Raw genomic sequence first — 18,472 nt, forward strand, 5'->3', positions numbered from 1 at the left:
ATCACGACGCGTTTGATATGGGGCCCACTTGACGTACTAACACGTGTGAATACATTGTGTCTTTACTGGAAAATTCCACCGCGAGTTTCGTGAAAACTGCCGAACTTGAATGGCCACTAGGGATATAGAAATATCTCATTTAAATCAACATTTTAGATCAACATGAAAATGTTCATATAAATATAGCTGACAAATTGAGTTTTAATTGCGTATAAGCGTTTTGTTCAGGAAATTTGGACATATTTTTATAGCAATGGTTCTGACATGTTATAACACCCTATGCAATTTGGACCTTCGTTTTTTTTATCTATTCTACGATAAAAAATATTTTTGCGACGTGAACCATGGTTTTGTTGTTGTCTTACTCTTTAAATGAATTGGGACAAATAAACATGACGTAACACAATAACATATTACATGTACTATGCACGCGTGTTATTTCAAACGTTGGTACCGGCGGCCATATTGGAGCCTCACCAAACGTTGCACTAAACAATGGCGTCATATGGAAAATAACTTTTGGAGACATGTAAATCGAGAATGTAGAATACCTGTATTTGATCTTTCACTGATGCTCGCCAAAAACAGTAAGTTCTAAACGTTAGCTCTAACCGGGCATTATCAGTGGGGACATTTTTTGTAATATATCACTACCTTTTGTAATGAGTATTATTACACGTTTGTTCATTCACTTTCTGACTGTTTTAAGATTTAATATTGTCATGTGTAATCTACGCCAGTTAGCTGTCTCTCGCTGAACTTGGTGGTCTGTCCGATAGGTAAATGACAAATTAAAATCTCTTGGTCCAAAATTGAGGAAAATGCATAACGTGCAAAAATTTATATAAGAACACTGCTTATTGATTTTCTTATCTAAACTTGTATATCCTCACAATTATTTCATTTTAATGTGTCACACTTGACATAGTGATGTGTTCGTGTTCAACCCTTGAACGATTTAAATTTCTAGACTATATGTGGCACTGGAAAATAGTCCGTGATGGTGGGCTTCAACGAACGTAGAGAATATATGTACATTTTCATATGCGCATTATGCATGGCTCATGGCAATTGCTTACTTTGGGGAGATAATTCAACAGCTTCGATTGATAGTACAGATACCAACATTAAAAGCAATGTCCATTTTTAGTATATTTCAATTTATTAAAGAACGCCTTGAACTCCTCGGAAGGAATGAAAACTGTTACATAACAAAGAAAACAATAGTCACATCAATATACGAACAATAATTGCAAAAAATACAAATAAAGATACATAAGTGAAGACATATCTCCATAAGCAAAAAGAACAATTAAAAAAATAGTTAATTTGGAAGGAGGTGTTGCTGCCTTTTAAGGAAACTGTTTTTAATCAATTTTGCCAGTGATATATGGGTGTTTTTGCTTTTCATTACAATAATCAACTTACTACGATTGTTTAATAAGTTCATAAAATGGTTTTGTAGCCTCTTCTAGTAAGATATTCCACTGTAAGCTATAACGTGTACATAACATTATGAAGTGTTTATCATCATCCACTTCATTCAGCCGCGTTTAAAATAAATGGGATTTTTTTTTAAATTAATTGAAATATTCCCATAAAAAATATTGTAATATTGGGAATTGAACAAACTCGACAAACAAACAAAAGTTAGCCTAATAGTTAATTTCGTCGATTTTTTTAAAAAAGAAACTAAATTAAACAGATATATACTTTGAGACGTTAGTATTTTTTTTCATGCCTCGTTCAATGGTTTATGTTATTTATATTGATTCACTCATTAATATTTCAAGATAATAAAACAGTGGCATGTTGAATTAAACACACTTGGCAGAACTGATATTCTACTTTAAGAAAAAATCAACACAAACTTTGTTTCATATGCAAATGAAGTTGCAGTTGGTAAATGTTATCTGTAATGTACATCAAAGGACATTTTATCGCGCGATTTACAATAAAATTTTATTATTGAATTTAAAAATAGTAAAGAATTCACGATATGTCCAAATAAATGAATCCGCTCGGATAGATACGTATATACACATCAATACGAAACTAAAAAAATACATAGACCTTTCTGGTTCTATGACAGTACTAAACTCATCAATTATAGCAAATATAGTGAGTTTTACACTTGGTATTTTTTTTTATATTAAAGTTACGAACTATTCTGAATAATTCAAAATATCAAATGTCTAGGAGTACTTAGTATTTACTTTGAACACATTTGTTTGTACTTGACTTACTCGATCTTAGGTCTCCAGCCGCTGATAAACTTGTTTAGCTTAAGTGCGTGGAACGCCGACATTCCTAGATCCCCGGTCAATAGCGAAGTATCCAACGAGCAAAGAATGTCTCCATCAATTGTATTTTCTTTGAATGTTTTCACGTACTGACTCATTTGCAATGATTCTAAGCACTCGCAAACTTCCGCTACTGAGATTCCATGTAGATTATCGGGAAACGTTGTCTTGCTGGATGTGGCATTTTGTGTAGCAGACTCAGGTTTTCGAGCGGGAAGCGGTTTTTTCGCCGGCACCGGTTTCTCGGGGCGAGCAGGGGCTACATCCTTCGTGGCATAATCAGGCGGTGGTAATAAAGGTTTGGACTGAGGCAGCACTTGTTCTGTTGCAGCTGGTGATACTAGCTCTACTGCATTTGGGGGAAGCTTTGACGGGAGGGACATTCTCTTATACATAGAAGGCTTCATACCAGGTACAAGTTCCTGATAAGGCGACTGTGTCTCTGGTTTGCCTAATCCTGCGTAATTTAATGAGTCAAACGACACCTGCGTTGTCAAAGGAGGGCGCGTGTCTGTCTGGGCATCCGTCTGTTTGTGTGTGTCTACCGGCGGTTCTGTTTTTTTCGCAAAGTCGTACTCATCAAGTGTATGATACTCGCCTTGTGTTTCGGATAAATTGGGAAGGGTTTCATAATCGTTTCTACTACGAATTCGCACTTGCATTTTGGGTTCAATTTCTTCGTATATGTCTTGCCCATCCGCCTTCTTTTCTTTCACTTCGTTCGTGCCATATATGGAGATGTCTGTGGCGATAAAGTACCCAAATATTGTTACTTGGACATTGACATTTAATATTTATATTCACAATTTATAATAATTAACACTGTGTTTATAAACTTCACATGTGCGTAAGCCTCTGTTCACTGATTGGTTCTTACTGACATGACCATAACAGCAGTTGGCCCCAAGACATACTTCAGTAGACTGCTTTTAATGATGTGATTATTTTAAGATAAGTCTGATTAAGAAGCGTGTGGGACTCACATGAAATGAAATCTTCATCGCTTATTATGACGTGTATGTTGTGTGCCCTCATCGTATCCCTTTTCTGTCCGCATCTCTGCCATTCAAAATATTGACTCTCACAATAATAGGAAGCCATATTACGGGAGAAGGCAGTGAAAACAATCACTCCCTTCAATGACCCCCTAACTATATATATATTATCGAAGTGTAATGCCTGATAATGCAGCTTACCATTTTGTCCAACGTCGTGTGTGAAATCGACATTTGATTCAACGAATTGGGTTCTCCGAAACTTCCACTCTTTCCACTGTGTCTTGGTTCCACCCACCAATCCCTCAGCGACAGCCACCTCGGCCAAGATATACATCGGTAGAATCAATGGCATTTTGCTGATGCTGTCTGCAGACGTAAATTAAATTCATTTATTCATGTCAAGTGGTCGTAATGCAATATATTTCGATACAAAATCATCTGCATTTAGAATTTATCAAGCACCCTCACTCTGTAGATTCGAAGATAAATAGTGTATGTACAAAACAAAATGGTTTCCCATGGTTGCTATATCAACAGCAACAACAATACCAAAACATCATCAGCATTATCAGTATCAATCAGCATGAACAATAGCCAACCCTGTTTTGTCATGAGCTTACAATTCGATATCCGTGAAATCCAATATACCTTAGTTGTAAATGGCCGCCGAGATCTCGAAAGAGCCACGAGACTTGTGTCTGCCCCTCAAATAGTGTTCGTATCATATCATATCACCCACTCATACCACCATGTCTACTCCTCCAAATAGTATGTCCACATAGATCAGGAAAACTGTGGACGTGTTGATGAGAAAGAACGGAATACTATTTGGGGACAGAACAAGTCCCGCGGCCTTCTCGCTCCCAACTAGCGAGATCTTGATGGCTATTTGCTATTTTCTATTCAAGTAGCTTTTTTTCCCAGCCATTCAGAGTGCCCTTCCCAGTGTACTCAACAATAGCCGGTGCATAAATACGTAGACAGCACAGAATTCTGTGCTATTGCTGATTGGCTGTCTCTATGACTTCGATGCATTACCATGGGAACTCGCATGCGCAGACCGAACCTTACATGAGGCCCACTCACAGCCCTCCAGACTAGTATATTATTCGTAGACTTTGGAGGATTTTTCAAAGTTTTACGATAATAGACAGCATCTAATCTACTATTCAGGTTGTTAGCAATTAATTAATGCGACGGTGTCTACTCTCATTTCATTCGACAAAGTAATTTCATGTCACTGGGATTTACGCATAAAATCAGAAAATGTAAATAATTGTTCATATTATACAGTACATTCTTATAAAAAAAAAAGATTTAGACTTCCATTTATTGTTCCTCTAGCTTTGTACATCGTTTTGCTTCACTTTACAGATAGTTAATACTAGTATGCATTCTTACCTAGAGTCATAGAATTACCGCCTAAATAAGTGATATCGTGACTTCGTAAAAGAGTCAGGTTCCCAAAGCTGTACCCCATTTTTTCAGTTCCATCGATGCTGATTGATAGGTCTTGCTTATCCATTCGTATCTTCTGTGGTAATGAAAACTTCTCAAGGATTTCCTCAACGGTGAACGTTTTTCTCACTGAAAAAGAATGAATCTGTGATTTTTGACCATTAATTGTTAATCATGCGGATGTCCGATCACTTGGATGTCATCACTGATAATGTGGATGTCGTCACTGTTCATGTCGATGTCATTGCTGATCGTGTGGATTTCGTTGATCGTGTGATCTTGTTAATGATCTTGAATCATGTGCTGTTTATGTGGATATCATAACTGATCATGTGGATGTCATCGCTTATCATGTGGATGTCATCACTGATCATGTGCATACAATTGCTTATCATGTGGATGTCATCAGTGATCATGTGCATACAATCGCTTATCATGTGGATGTCATCACTGATCATGTGGATGCCATCGCTTATCATGTGGATGTCATCACTGATCATGTGCATACAATCGCTTATCATGTGGATGTCATCACTGATCATGTGGATGCCATCGCTTATCATGTGGATGTCATCACTGATCATGTGGATGCCATCGCTTATCATGTGGGTGTCATCACTGATCATGTGGATGCCATCACTTATCATGTGGGTGCCATCACTGATCATGTTGGTGCCATCGCTTATCATGTGGATGTCATCACTGATCATGTGGATGTCGTCGCTGATCATGTAGATGTCATCACTGATCATGTGGATGCCGTCGCTTATCATGTGGATTTCATCACTGATCATGTAGATGTCATCACTGATCATGTAGATGCAATCGCTTATCATGTGGATGTCATTGCGGATCGTGTGGATTTCGTTGATCGTGTGATCTTGTTAATTATCTTGAATCATGTGCTGTTTATGTGGATATCATCACTGATCATGTGGATGCCATCGCTTATCATGTGGATGTCATCACTGATCATGTGCATACAATCGCTTATCATGTGGATGTCATCACTGATCATGTGGATGCCATCGCTTATCATGTGGGTGTCATCACTGATCATGTGGATGCCGTCGCTTATCATGTGGGTGTCATCACTGATCATGTGGATGCCATCACTTATCATGTGGGTGCCATCACTGATCATGTTGGTGCCATCGCTTATCATGTGGATGTCATCACTGATCATGTGGATGTCGTCGCTGATCATGTAGATGTCATCACTGATCATGTGGATGCCGTCGCTTATCATGTGGATTTCATCACTGATCATGTAGATGTCATCACTGATCATGTAGATGCAATCGCTTATCATGTGGATGTCATTGCGGATCGTGTGGATTTCGTTGATCGTGTGATCTTGTTAATTATCTTGAATCATGTGCTGTTTATGTGGATATCATCACTGATCATGTGGATGCCATCGCTTATCATGTGGATGTCATCACTGATCATGTGCATACAATCGCTTATCATGTGGATGTCATCACTGATCATGTGGATGCCATCGCTTATCATGTGGGTGTCATCACTGATCATGTGGATGCCGTCGCTTATCATGTGGGTGTCATCACTGATCATGTGGATGCCATCACTTATCATGTGGGTGCCATCACTGATCATGTTGGTGCCATCGCTTATCATGTGGATGTCATCACTGATCATGTGGATGTCGTCGCTGATCATGTAGATGTCATCACTGATCATGTGGATGCCGTCGCTTATCATGTGGATTTCATCACTGATCACTTGGATGTCATCACTGATCATGTGGATGTCATCGCTTATCATGTGGATGTCATTGCGGATCGTGTGGATTTCGTTGATCGTGTGATCTTGTTAATTATCTTGAATCATGTGCTGTTTATGTGGATATCATCACTGATCATGTGGATGTCATTGCTTATCATCTGGATGTCATTGCTGATCATGTAGATGTCATTGTTAATCATGAGGATGTCATTGTTGATCATGTGGATGTCATCGCTGATCATGAGGATGTCATTGTTGATCATGTGGATGTCATCACTGATCATGAGGATGTCATTGTTGATCATGTGGATGTCATCGCTGATCATGAGGATGTCATTGTTGATCATGTGGATGTCATCGCTGATCATGAGGATGTCATTGTTGATCATGTGGATGTCAACGCTGATCATGAGGATGTCATTGTTGATCATGTGGATGTCAACGCTGATCATGAGGATGTCATTGTTGATCATGTGGATGTCATCGCTGATCATGAGGATGTCATTGTTGATCATGTGGATGTCAACGCTGATCATGAGGATGTCATTGTTGATCATGTGGATGTCATCGCTGATCATGAGGATGTCATTGCTGATCATGAGGATGTCATCGCTGATCATGTGGATGTCATCGCTGATCATGAGGATGTCATCGCTGATCATGAGGATGTCATTGTTGATCATGTGGATGTCAACGCTGATCATGAGGATGTCATTGTTGATCATGTGGATGTCATCGCTGATCGTGTGGATCTCATTGTTAATCACGAGGATGTCATCGCTGATCGTGTGGATTTCGTTGATCGTGTGATCTTGTTAATGATCTTGAATCATGTGCTGTTTATGTGGATATCATCACTGATCATGTGAACGTCATTGTTGATCATGAGGATGTCATTGTTGATCATGTGGATGTCATCACTGATCATGTGAATGTCATTGTTGATCATGTGGATGTCATCGCTGATCGTGTGGATGTCATCGCTGATTGTGTGGATGTCATTGTTGATCGTGTGGATGTCATCACTGATCATGTGAATGTCATTGTTGATCATGAGGATGTCTACGCTGATCATGTGGATGTGGACTAATGTATGATATTTCTGATGAATACCAATCTGATTTTTCTTGGTGGTGATAGTGGTAGTGGTGAAATGCTTTTATTTCTAATGAATCTTTCAATAATAACGGTGCTCGTCTAAAGAAAACATTTGTTTTTCTATTGTTAATATCACAGTTGTTACTTCCACTGTAGTTGTTGTTACTGCTATTGTTATTATTGTCACTGTTCATTTGAGTTTTATCCTCTGTTGTATTTTAAATTGTGACCAAGATGTCTTTTTATCATAAATTTCAACTGCTATACATATACATGTATATTTATTTTATAATTTCGTCGTACAGATTGGCTGGACATGTGGCGGTCGTTTCCATTTTGTGAGATCAGTTAGACAGTATGTAAAGCGTATCATATGTAAAGTAGTGTTTGATTGTTTGTTTGTAGAGTCTTACCATCATCTTTTATAGGTAGTATTTCAAACTTGAATGGATAATCACGTGGTATGCTGACATGACGTTTCAGTTCATCCTCGGCCACAACACGGCTTTGAGAGAATTTGTTAGCAATGCGAATAATCTGGGAGGAGAAACACTGGTTGTGAGTCAAGCTTCGAAGTTGCCATACTAGTAATTAAAGCCGGAGGGTCATCACCTGCGCACGCGCGGGAATTGAGTCCCAAGCGACGATAACAACACACACTAAAAATGCAAAGGCTCATGGGTAGACGCTTGTTTGTAAACAATGACACGCTGTGGCCATCTGACGCATGCGCAGGTGACGACTCCCCGCTTTAATCATTATACAAATATAAAAAAATACTGGTATAATAACAGAAAGAAAAATCACACGTCACAGGCTTCTAAAAGTATAGCTGTCAAATATGCATAACATGTTTTTTTTTCCAATTGAAAAAGAAGATATTCATTTATGACAGTTATTTTTACTTATTAGGATTGGGTTAGACTGGCGCAGTCGGGCGATTAATTTGTTTTTGTAGTTTAAATAAAATAAAAAAAATCGCGAAATGGAGGTGTTAGCGCGAAATCCCCTAACACCGAACACCTTCATTTCGCGATTTTTGTTATTTTATAACAAAATGACATGGCTCATTGTCACAGAAGTCGGTACAATATAATGAGTATAATATAATAAGTTTACATATTTTTCAAGTTGAAATTTCAATTCACATCTATAGATTTGTCACGTGCAAATCATATTGTATTGCGTAATTTCTGTTATATAGAATGTGAAGACAAACCTGTCCACTTGATATTGTCTCACAGTTATCATTGCCATGCCAACCACTTATAACTTTGACTATTTGAGGCAGTTCAAAGTGTTTAATGAGATGTTTTAGTGTGTACACTTTCTTGGACCACTTTATGACCGGGCCTGTATTTGATTGAGATTTCGACATTTTCAGAGCAAGGAATCTGCAATAAAACAATAGGGTTTGTTATAATATAGATTGAAGCCATCATTTGTAGTCAACTTATTTGTGTAATGGTGACGCAAATGGTAGCCAAGATCTCATTGGGGAGGAGAGAATCTCGTGACTTTTTTTGCATATTAATGTTCTATTCTCTTTCATCATCATAATCACTGCGCTAAATACAATGGTTAACGTGATGGGGAGAACAGAGGAGGATATAACAATAGAGATAGAACACTATTGCGATTTTGACGGTAATTTTGGAAAAAGGTCTATTGTAAGGTAGACTTCTGCTTTGATTCATAGAGTTGAAATCCATCTGGAGGTATAGAACAAAGCCTAGTTTTTTTTGCTCTTTAAATATACAGCATATAAAAGAGAGTCTGACTAATTGATTTCGGAACATACAAATAGATCTTAAATAGGTCACACTCCTAATACGTCCACAGGTCACATTCCTAGATATATATAACGTTCCTATACACAGGTTACAACCCTAGGTATATATAACGTTCCTACATACAGGTTACTACCCTCGGTATATATAACGTTCCTATACACAGGTTACAACCCTAGGTATATATAACGTTCCTATACACAGGTTACTACCCTAGGTATATATAACGTTCCAATACACAGGTTACTACCCTAGGTATATATAACGTTCCTATACACAGGTTACTACCCTAGGTATAGATAACGTTCCTATACACAGGTTACAACCCTAGATATATATAACGTTCCTATACACAGGTCACAACCCTAGGTATATATAACGTTCCTATACACAGGTTACAACCCTGGGTATATATAACGTTCCTATACACAGGTTACAACCCTAGGTATCTATAACGTTCCTATACAAAGATTACTACCCTAGGTATATATAACGTTCCTATACACAGGTTACTACCCTAGGTATATATAACGTTCTTATACACAGATTACAACCCTAGGTATATTTAACGTTCCAATACACAGGTTACTACCCTAGGTATATATAACGTTCCTATACACAGGTTACTACCCTAGGTATATATAACGTTCCTATACACAGGTTACAACCCTAGGTATATATAACGTTCCTATACACAGGTTACAACCCTAGGTATATATAACGTTCCTATACACAGGTTACTACCCTAGGTATATATAACGTTCCTATACACAGGTTACAACCCTAGGTATATATAACGTTCATATACACAGGTTACTACCCTAGGTATATATAACGTTCCTATACACAGGTTACTACCCTAGGTATATATAACGTTCCTATACACAGGTTACTACCTTAAGTATATATAACGTTCCTATACACAGATTACAACCCTAGGTATATATAACGTTTCTATACACAGGTTACTACCCTAGGTATATATAACGTTTCTATACACAGGTTACTACCCTAGGTATATATAACGTTCCTATACACAGGTTACTACCCTAGGTATATATAACGTTCCTATACACAGGTTACAACCCTAGGTATATATAACGTTCCTAGACGCAGGTCACATCGCAAGGTATTATAAAATATAACTCCCCTAGACACTGCGAAGTTGAAGAGCACACGTTATCCATTGCAAAACACACAACTCGCGAAAAAATAAACATCAGCAGGTCACATCCCCATGTATATATAACGCCCCCTAAATACAGGTCACAGTCCTAGGTATATAACGTCCCTAGACACAGGTCACATCCCCATGTATATGTAACGTCTCCTAGATACAGGTCACAGCCCTAGGTATATATAACGTCCCTAGACACAGGTCACATCCCCATGTATATGTAACGTCTCCTAGATACAGGTCACAGCCCTAGGTATATATAACGTCCCTAGACACAGGTCACATCCCCATGTATATGTAACGTCTCCTAGATACAGGTCACAGCCCTAGGTATATATAACGTCCCTAGACACAGGTCACATTCCCTTGTATATATAACGCCCCCTAGATACAGGTCACAGCCCTAGGTATATAACGTCCCAAGACACAGGTGACACCCCCATGTATATATAACGCCCCCTAGATACAGGTCACAGCCCTAGGTATATAACGTCCCTAGACATAGGTCACATCCCCATGTATATATAACGCCCCCTAGATACAGGTCACGTCCCTAGACACAGGTCACTTCCCCATGTATATATAACGCCCCCTAGATACAGGTCACAACTCTAGGTATATATAACGTCTCTATACACAGGTCACAACCCTAGGTGTATATATAACGTTCCTAGACACAGGTCACAACCCTGGGTATATATAACGTCCCTAGACACAGGTCACATCCCCATGTATATATAACGCCCCTAGATACAGGTCACAGCACTAGGTATATAACGTCCCTAGACATAGGTCACATCCCCATGTATATATAACGCCCCCTAGATACAGGTCACGTCCCTAGACACAGGTCACTTCCCCATGTATATATAACGCCCCCTAGATACAGGTCACAACTCTAGGTATATAACGTCCTTACACACATGACACATCGCAAGGTATTATAAAATATAACTCCCCTTGACACTGTGGAGTTGAAGAGCACACGCTATCCATTGCAAAGCACACAAATCGCTGAAAAAATAAACATCAACAGGTCACATCCCCGTGTATATATAACGCTTCCTAGATACAGGTCACAACCCTAGGTATATATAACGTCTCTATACACAGATCACAACCCTGGGTGTATATATAACGTTCCTAGACACGGGTCACAACCCTGGTTATATATAACGTTCCTAGACACAGGTGACAACCCTAGGTATATATAACGTCTCTATACACAGGTTACTACCCTAGGTATATATAACGTTCCTATACACAGGTCACAACCATAGGTATATATAACGTTCCTATACACAGGTTACAACCCTAGGTATATATAACGTTCCTATACACAGGTTACAACCCTAGGTATATATAACGTTCCTATACACAGGTTACAACCCTAGGTATATATAACGTTCCTAGACACAGGTCACAACCCTAGGCCCCCTAGGTTTATTCTGTGTGAGGGCAAACATTATGCTACGTAAATTTAAGAACTGCAGCAACGAAGTCAAACTTTTGCTATTTAAAACATTCTGTTCTAGTTTGTATTGCTGCCAATTATGGTGTATGTATAGAAAATCTACCGTTAATGCCCTTCGGGTCAGTTATAATAATGCTTTCCGTAAACTGTTGGGGTACGCCCGTGACTGTAGCGCAAGCACTATGTTCGTTGAAAACCGCACAAACACATTTACCAGTTTATATAGAAAGCTAATTTATGTTTTTATGGATCGATTACGAACATCAAACAATACGCTTGTGTGTGCCTTGCTCAATAGTGATGTGAAATGGAAGTCTACCTTAGTGCAGCATTGGACAAAGGTAGTCTACTGAGTTTAGTATAGTTTTCAAATCTGTATGGTTTGTCATTTTATTTTATTACATATTTGTTTGTATCTTTTTCTTTATATATGGACTATGTCTGAAATATAATAATAATAATAATAATAATAATAATAATAATAATAATAATAATAATAATAATAATAATAATAATAATAATAATAATAATAATAATAATAACGTCTCTATACACAGGTCACAACCCAGGGTATATATAACGTTCTTAGACACAGATCACAACCCTGAGTATATATAACGTTCCTAGACACAGGTCACAACCCTAGGTATATATAACGTCCTTAGACACAGGTCACATCCCCATGCATATATAAGGCCCCTAGATACAGGTCTCAACCCTAGGTATATATAACGTTCCTATACACAGGTTACAACCCTAGGTATATATAACGTTCATATACGCAGGTTACAACCCTAGGTATATATAACGTTCCTATACACAGGTTACTACCCTAGGTATATATAACGTTCCTAGACACAGGTCACATCCCCATGTATATATAACGTTCTTAGATACAGGTCACATCCCCATGTATATATAACGCCCCTAGACACAGGTCACAGCCCTGGGTATATATAAGATCTCTAGACACAGGTCACAACCCTGGATACATATACTAGTATAACTTTTCTAGACACAGGTCACATCCCAAGGTACTAGTATTTAAGAAATAACTCCCCTTGACACTGTGAAGTTGAAGCCCACAATCGGCGAGAAAAGTAAACATCAACGAAAATAAGAAAAAACAAAGTTTTTTTTTCCAATTTTCGCCAACATTCTTTTTTCACTATTATTTTGCACCCAACTTGACATTTATGGCATTAACAATACACCCTTGTTCACTATACATTGTACATTGTCTCAAAAGTTTCTAACAGTTTTCAAAACCTTGTGCATGTTTGTAAATCATTATTTTGTTGCGGAAAGTCGACTGAAACTCGACCCTTTGAAGAGATATTTACGGGAAAAAACGATTTTTTACAGTACAAACTCATTCTCAGACTCAAACATGCAACACTCATTTATATGCGCTGTTTTTAAAAATGTTTGGGTGAAATTATGTACATTTTGTTCGGATCGCTTGCATTCTAGGCACAGATTACATCTCGTTTTTGCCGCTCGAAAATCGGTGTTTTTTAAGAATATGTTTATGTTTGGGCAATGTCAATATTTTTTCGAATGTATTCTTATAAATTTTAAAGCATTTAAATCGAGGACGCTTGAAATTTTAACCCATGCTCCCTTCTGTATGTTAGTATATAACCTCGCTACATTTCGTTGTGTGTTACAATATCCCCAATCGATTTAATTCCAAGATTGGCGACGATCTTATTTCGGTCGATTGTACAATCACTTAGCTCAGTTCCATGCATTTGCTATCCTCGGGGGCGGAGCTACGTCACAAGACGTTCTACGTTGCTAAGGCGCGCACCACTGTACCACGTATTTCTATGGGCTTTGTGCGCGCTGCTGTGGAACGCCGGTGGAGCCGGTGAAAACTCGAGAAAACAACACAAACTCAACTTTGAAGTAATCCTGAACAACCAAATTCATATATGTTACACACGTAGGGCTAATCTTGTTACACTGTTCAGGGGACTCTCAACAACCATTGCAAAGTACCGTTTTCTGCGAGTTTTTGGTCTTTGTTTTCACCGCGAGGGTGCGGTAGAAAATGCCCGGATGTCCGTCCCCGAGGATACCGGTAATGTATGCTGACGGGCACCGCGTGACCACTCACAAAAACACTGGTACACAATAGAAAGGCTTTTACGGCTTTTAAACTCTCTGCGTTACGTTGTAAGGTACGTTATGACCTGAGGCGGTATCCAAACTATGTGAAAAAAAACTGAATTTGATTATATTGATTGGCCGTGAAATCCAGATTAAACTTGTGTTGTTGATTTTGGAAAACACTACTGAGGCTGCCTTGCTTCCCTTCAGAAAATCTATATTTTAACCAATTTAATTATTTTATTTATTTCATCAATTAATAAATAAATGTGAAAATCGTAATTTTCAACACAAATAATAGTCTCGCTACCTTAAAACATCATCTAATTATGGCAGGTGTTTTAAGTCACGTGACATGTCAACTCGGGTCACGTTATTGTTCATATATGAATACTTGTCGTTTGAAACATTAGACATATACCGGCATTAGAGAAGACAAGCCACATCAGACTCGCGCACTTTACGTTATGGCCGACGCCCAAACACAAACCCCGAACGGTCGTAGTTTAAGTGACAGCAATAGTCGTTTAAACAATAGAATAATATATAGAAGAGAAATTTTAAAAAATGGAATTGGGACCTACAGTAAAAGGCATAAAGTTGTATCTTATTTCATAAACATATTTATAAAAAAAACGTAAATATGACCTTTATCTTTCATTCAACTTCAAATATTTGGCAGCGGTTGGCTCAAGTGCTCAACCATGTCTCCGCCCCATAAAGCACACTCACGCCCTCAGGTGACATAGCAACTACAACCGACCACAAATTCAAAAACAAACTGATTGCTGATAGAATGTTGATGAGCCAATTGGAGCTCATAATAAGATTACAATACCATTTCTGGATTTGAAATCCAAGAAGCATTTTGATTTACACACACAAATATTTTGATAAAAAGTTAATAACGTCCACAGGTTCTGCCGCGTGCGTTTACTGTATAATAATAAATGATATATATATTTCAAATGACGGTCTGAAACAACTCGACCAATCATTAACTGACGCAAGACAGTAAATCTGCCAATGAAGAAACCCACAAACTGAAGACATGTGAACAATGGACATTACCAAATGAAATGAAAGCATATTATTTTTATAAGTTGAATGAAGCGTTGGGGTGGGGGTGGGATCTTCCATTGTATAAATTTTTCATAAAAAAAAAATCATACATTCACGAAATTCACTGTACCGACATCAAATTGCTATTCACCAAATAGCGGCACAACTGGCACTCGAAACGCTGGTCATTAATTGGGTAATAACTAGTTAGAAACACAGCCTGGTCTCTTTTTGGCTCGATACACACAGTTCAGTTTAAGCTCAAAGGTTTATAGAGTTCGTAGGAATTGGTTGTGTGATGTGCTCTGATAACAACTCATAATAATTATTCAATAAATTAATTAATATGCAAATGCATAACCCCTCTTAAAAGCCCAGGGATTGCACCAAGGAATCATGGGACACTATTGTTTATGTTGTTTACAAAATTAATCTATCTTTTGTTATCCATTGTAATTTTAATCCAGAAAGTAAATTTGTTGTGAGATTAGGTTTAACTGGAAGTGCCCCTTTAATATTAGCGGTACGTACTTGCAATTTTAGTAAATCAAACAACCGTTTATTTATTTATTTATTTGCAAAATGTAAAAAAAAAATGAATTTATCAAATAAGATTATTTTGTGTTTACAACCCAAAAATCATTTTCGTTGGTCTTTATTTGTACTACATGGCCAGTGGGCCAAAATACACAGCAAATAATAATACAAAAAAAATCAAATTTGGCGAAAATTAGTATCAGAATCTCTTAGATTTGTCACGTGATACCTATATAACTTCCGTTCAACAACCGTTCAAGCGAATTTGCATCCACTGACGTCATCAATTTTATACATTTATCTGTGGTTGGTTAACATTTCCTTTTTTTTAAATTAATAAAAAGGGTACACAATCACAAAATGATACTTATTTTCAACTTCATGCAGGTTGCATAATTGGCATAAGCGCTCATTTCTTTCCACATTTTGATTTTGTCCGGTTGAATAACACTGTCAAGTGTCAAGTTTGTCAAGTGAAATCACGTTTACAATCAATTGTCGGCGGCGGACATCCGGGCATTTTCACCGCATGGCAACCATCACGGTGTAAACAAAGGTCAAAAACTCTCAGAAAACGAAACTTTGAAATGGTTGTTGAGACTCCCCTGAACAGTGTAACAAGATTAGCCCTGCGTGTGTAACGCATACAAATTTGATTGTTCAGGGTTACTTCAAAGTTGAGCTCCTGTTGTTTTCTCGAATTTTCACCGGCTCTTCGCTCGGCGTTCTGCGTTTCCCAGCAGCGCGCGCAGAGCCCATAGAAATACGTGGTACAGTGATGCGCGTCCTAGCAACGTGGAACGTCTTGTGACGTAGCTCCGCCCCGAGGAAACTGGTCGAAGCTTGAACAGTGGTTTACGGATGTCTGTAGACAAATAATGTATTTTTCACAGACAGAACTATTGCTGTATGTATGGAGGACACGTCTGCCATACTAATGAACTGAAGAAAGTCACGCGAAAATCCATTCAACACTCGACTCAGATACTAGTATTGTACTACATACACGCCGCATAGTTGACTCAATCACGCCAAACATTCCTGGTGCTCTGTGGTCCAGAGTACTATTTAACTATCAATAACATTTAATGTTTTAACCAATTACAAACGGAGGTATATTAAAGTGCCAGGTTGTGTGACCTTTAAAGCGCGGTGATCGTCGCGCAGCGCGTGTTCGAATTTCATGTAAATAAACAATGTATTTTACACGCGTTGTATACGTCGCTATGAGTCCTATATCGAACAGGACGCGGCACGACGACTGCCACCCTTTAAATGCTCTATGATGGCTTATTGGTAATAATCGTTTTCAGTTCTCCATCCATAGATCCCTTTTATCGCGCTTTTTTTTTTATTATAAGGAGGGTCGTTGTTATACATTCCATTATCCAGTCATAAATAACTGTTTGTTGCACTGACACAATATAAATGTCCGCAAAACAAAATGGTCGATTTACACAGAGCTACACGTCAGGTCAATGAAACTACACAGATGGTAATCGCATGATTTGTTCAGACACGTGTGTAATGTCTGACTACCTAAGACCCACTAACATTTTTATACAGGTCAGTTGGGTTCGGTATAACATGAAATAAAATATACTAACGCAGGACAAAACAGAAGCAGTACAAGTTGTCGGCCCTTTATTGCGAGGTTCGATAAAAGCACAATATTGTCCGACTAACGTGAAACACTGGACTGGATTACAGCTAAAGCTGATGGACGCCATCGCGCCGGATTCTGTCTTTTGTTAAATGATACGTAATCTAATATCAACTATATATCATATCAAGGATTTAAAATCTTCGATCGAAAATATTGATCGTGTATTTAGTACGAAATTTATAAACAGAGATAACGCCATTATTTATTAAATAAATATACCTTTGACCGTGAAGCTACAAATATAATAAATACTGTTTATCATTGTATATCTTATCTTAACTTCTACAATTGATACAGTATGTATTGCAAAACATGATTGATATGCGCCAAGGAGACTTTGACAAATTTACACGGAAGTATCATTACACAGTGCAGTCCTTGTTCAAACCCGCTTATAAGTTAAAAACAAGTAAGATGAACGTTGCATCGGTCATGGTGAGTTCAGTCTATAGTGTAGAAGGGGAAGGTGAATTCGTTGTTGCTAAAACGATAGTTTGCAATATGATGATAGTGTTCTGCATTGATAACATCACCCCGGGAAGAGTGGGTTCGAATTCGTAACAGTACCATTACGTAAACGTGTACAACATGGGCGGTAGTTAATAAAATATAACCATACTTACTGTTCTCCAAACTTACCGTGCACCTTTTCACTTCAACTAGTAATTTGGTAATAAAAACTTCGTATCACTCCGAGCTGCTGGTCGCTTTGCTTAAAATAAAATCTTATGTCAATTGTGTGCGATGTATAGTTTTAGTGACAATATACGCGGAAGTAACTCAAACAATAGCCAGGTGGACTCTGTAACAGTTCATTTGCATACCTGCACTATTCAGTTCATCCAGTTCAACCTCTCAACCTCGTCCCAGAAGGAAATGTAATGTTGTCCCTGTTTACGTAGTAAACGGACATGAGGATTTGTCAGATTTGCTGAATCACTAGTCATATGATACTTACAATCGGTATTATATTGATACGTTTAGTTTCAAATGATTTACTTTAATACTGTGTACCATGGGAAAATGCGAAAAGGGTGCGAGGGTC

At 38.0% G+C, this 18,472-nt stretch overlaps 1 protein-coding gene across 1 annotated transcript; it reads right to left on the minus strand.

Annotated features, from left to right (window-relative positions):
• Positions 1–2,140: 2,140 nt before the first annotated feature.
• On the minus strand, positions 2,141–18,182 carry LOC144343711 (uncharacterized). Its single transcript, XM_078006128.2, has 6 exons — positions 18,067–18,182; positions 8,826–9,000; positions 8,020–8,143; positions 4,703–4,888; positions 3,500–3,667; positions 2,141–3,045 (listed from the first exon to the last, which is right to left on the minus strand). The coding sequence occupies exons 2-6, from the start codon at positions 8,982–8,984 to the stop codon at positions 2,243–2,245; spliced, it is 1,440 nt and encodes a 479-aa protein (XP_077862254.1). The 5' UTR covers positions 8,985–9,000; positions 18,067–18,182; the 3' UTR covers positions 2,141–2,242.
• Positions 18,183–18,472: the final 290 nt, after the last annotated feature.

Source organism: Saccoglossus kowalevskii, chromosome 14 (assembly GCF_978046115.1).
Source record: "Saccoglossus kowalevskii chromosome 14, keSacKowa6.1, whole genome shotgun sequence".
NCBI classification, from domain to species: domain Eukaryota; kingdom Metazoa; phylum Hemichordata; class Enteropneusta; family Harrimaniidae; genus Saccoglossus; species Saccoglossus kowalevskii.

What these genes read in the sequence shown, in the direction of transcription:
- LOC144343711 (XM_078006128.2), bottom strand. Translation starts at nt 8,984, where the DNA reads ATGTCGAAATCTCAATCAAATACAGGCCCGGTCATAAAGTGGTCCAAG. An exon ending in ACTACCTATAAAAGATGATG is followed by an intron (nt 4,889 to 8,019) that starts GTAAGACTCTAC and finishes ATTCTTTTTCAG; the next exon opens with TGAGAAAAACGTTCACCGTT. An exon ending in ACACGACGTTGGACAAAATG is followed by an intron (nt 3,046 to 3,499) that starts GTAAGCTGCATT and finishes TTATCGCCACAG; the next exon opens with ACATCTCCATATATGGCACG.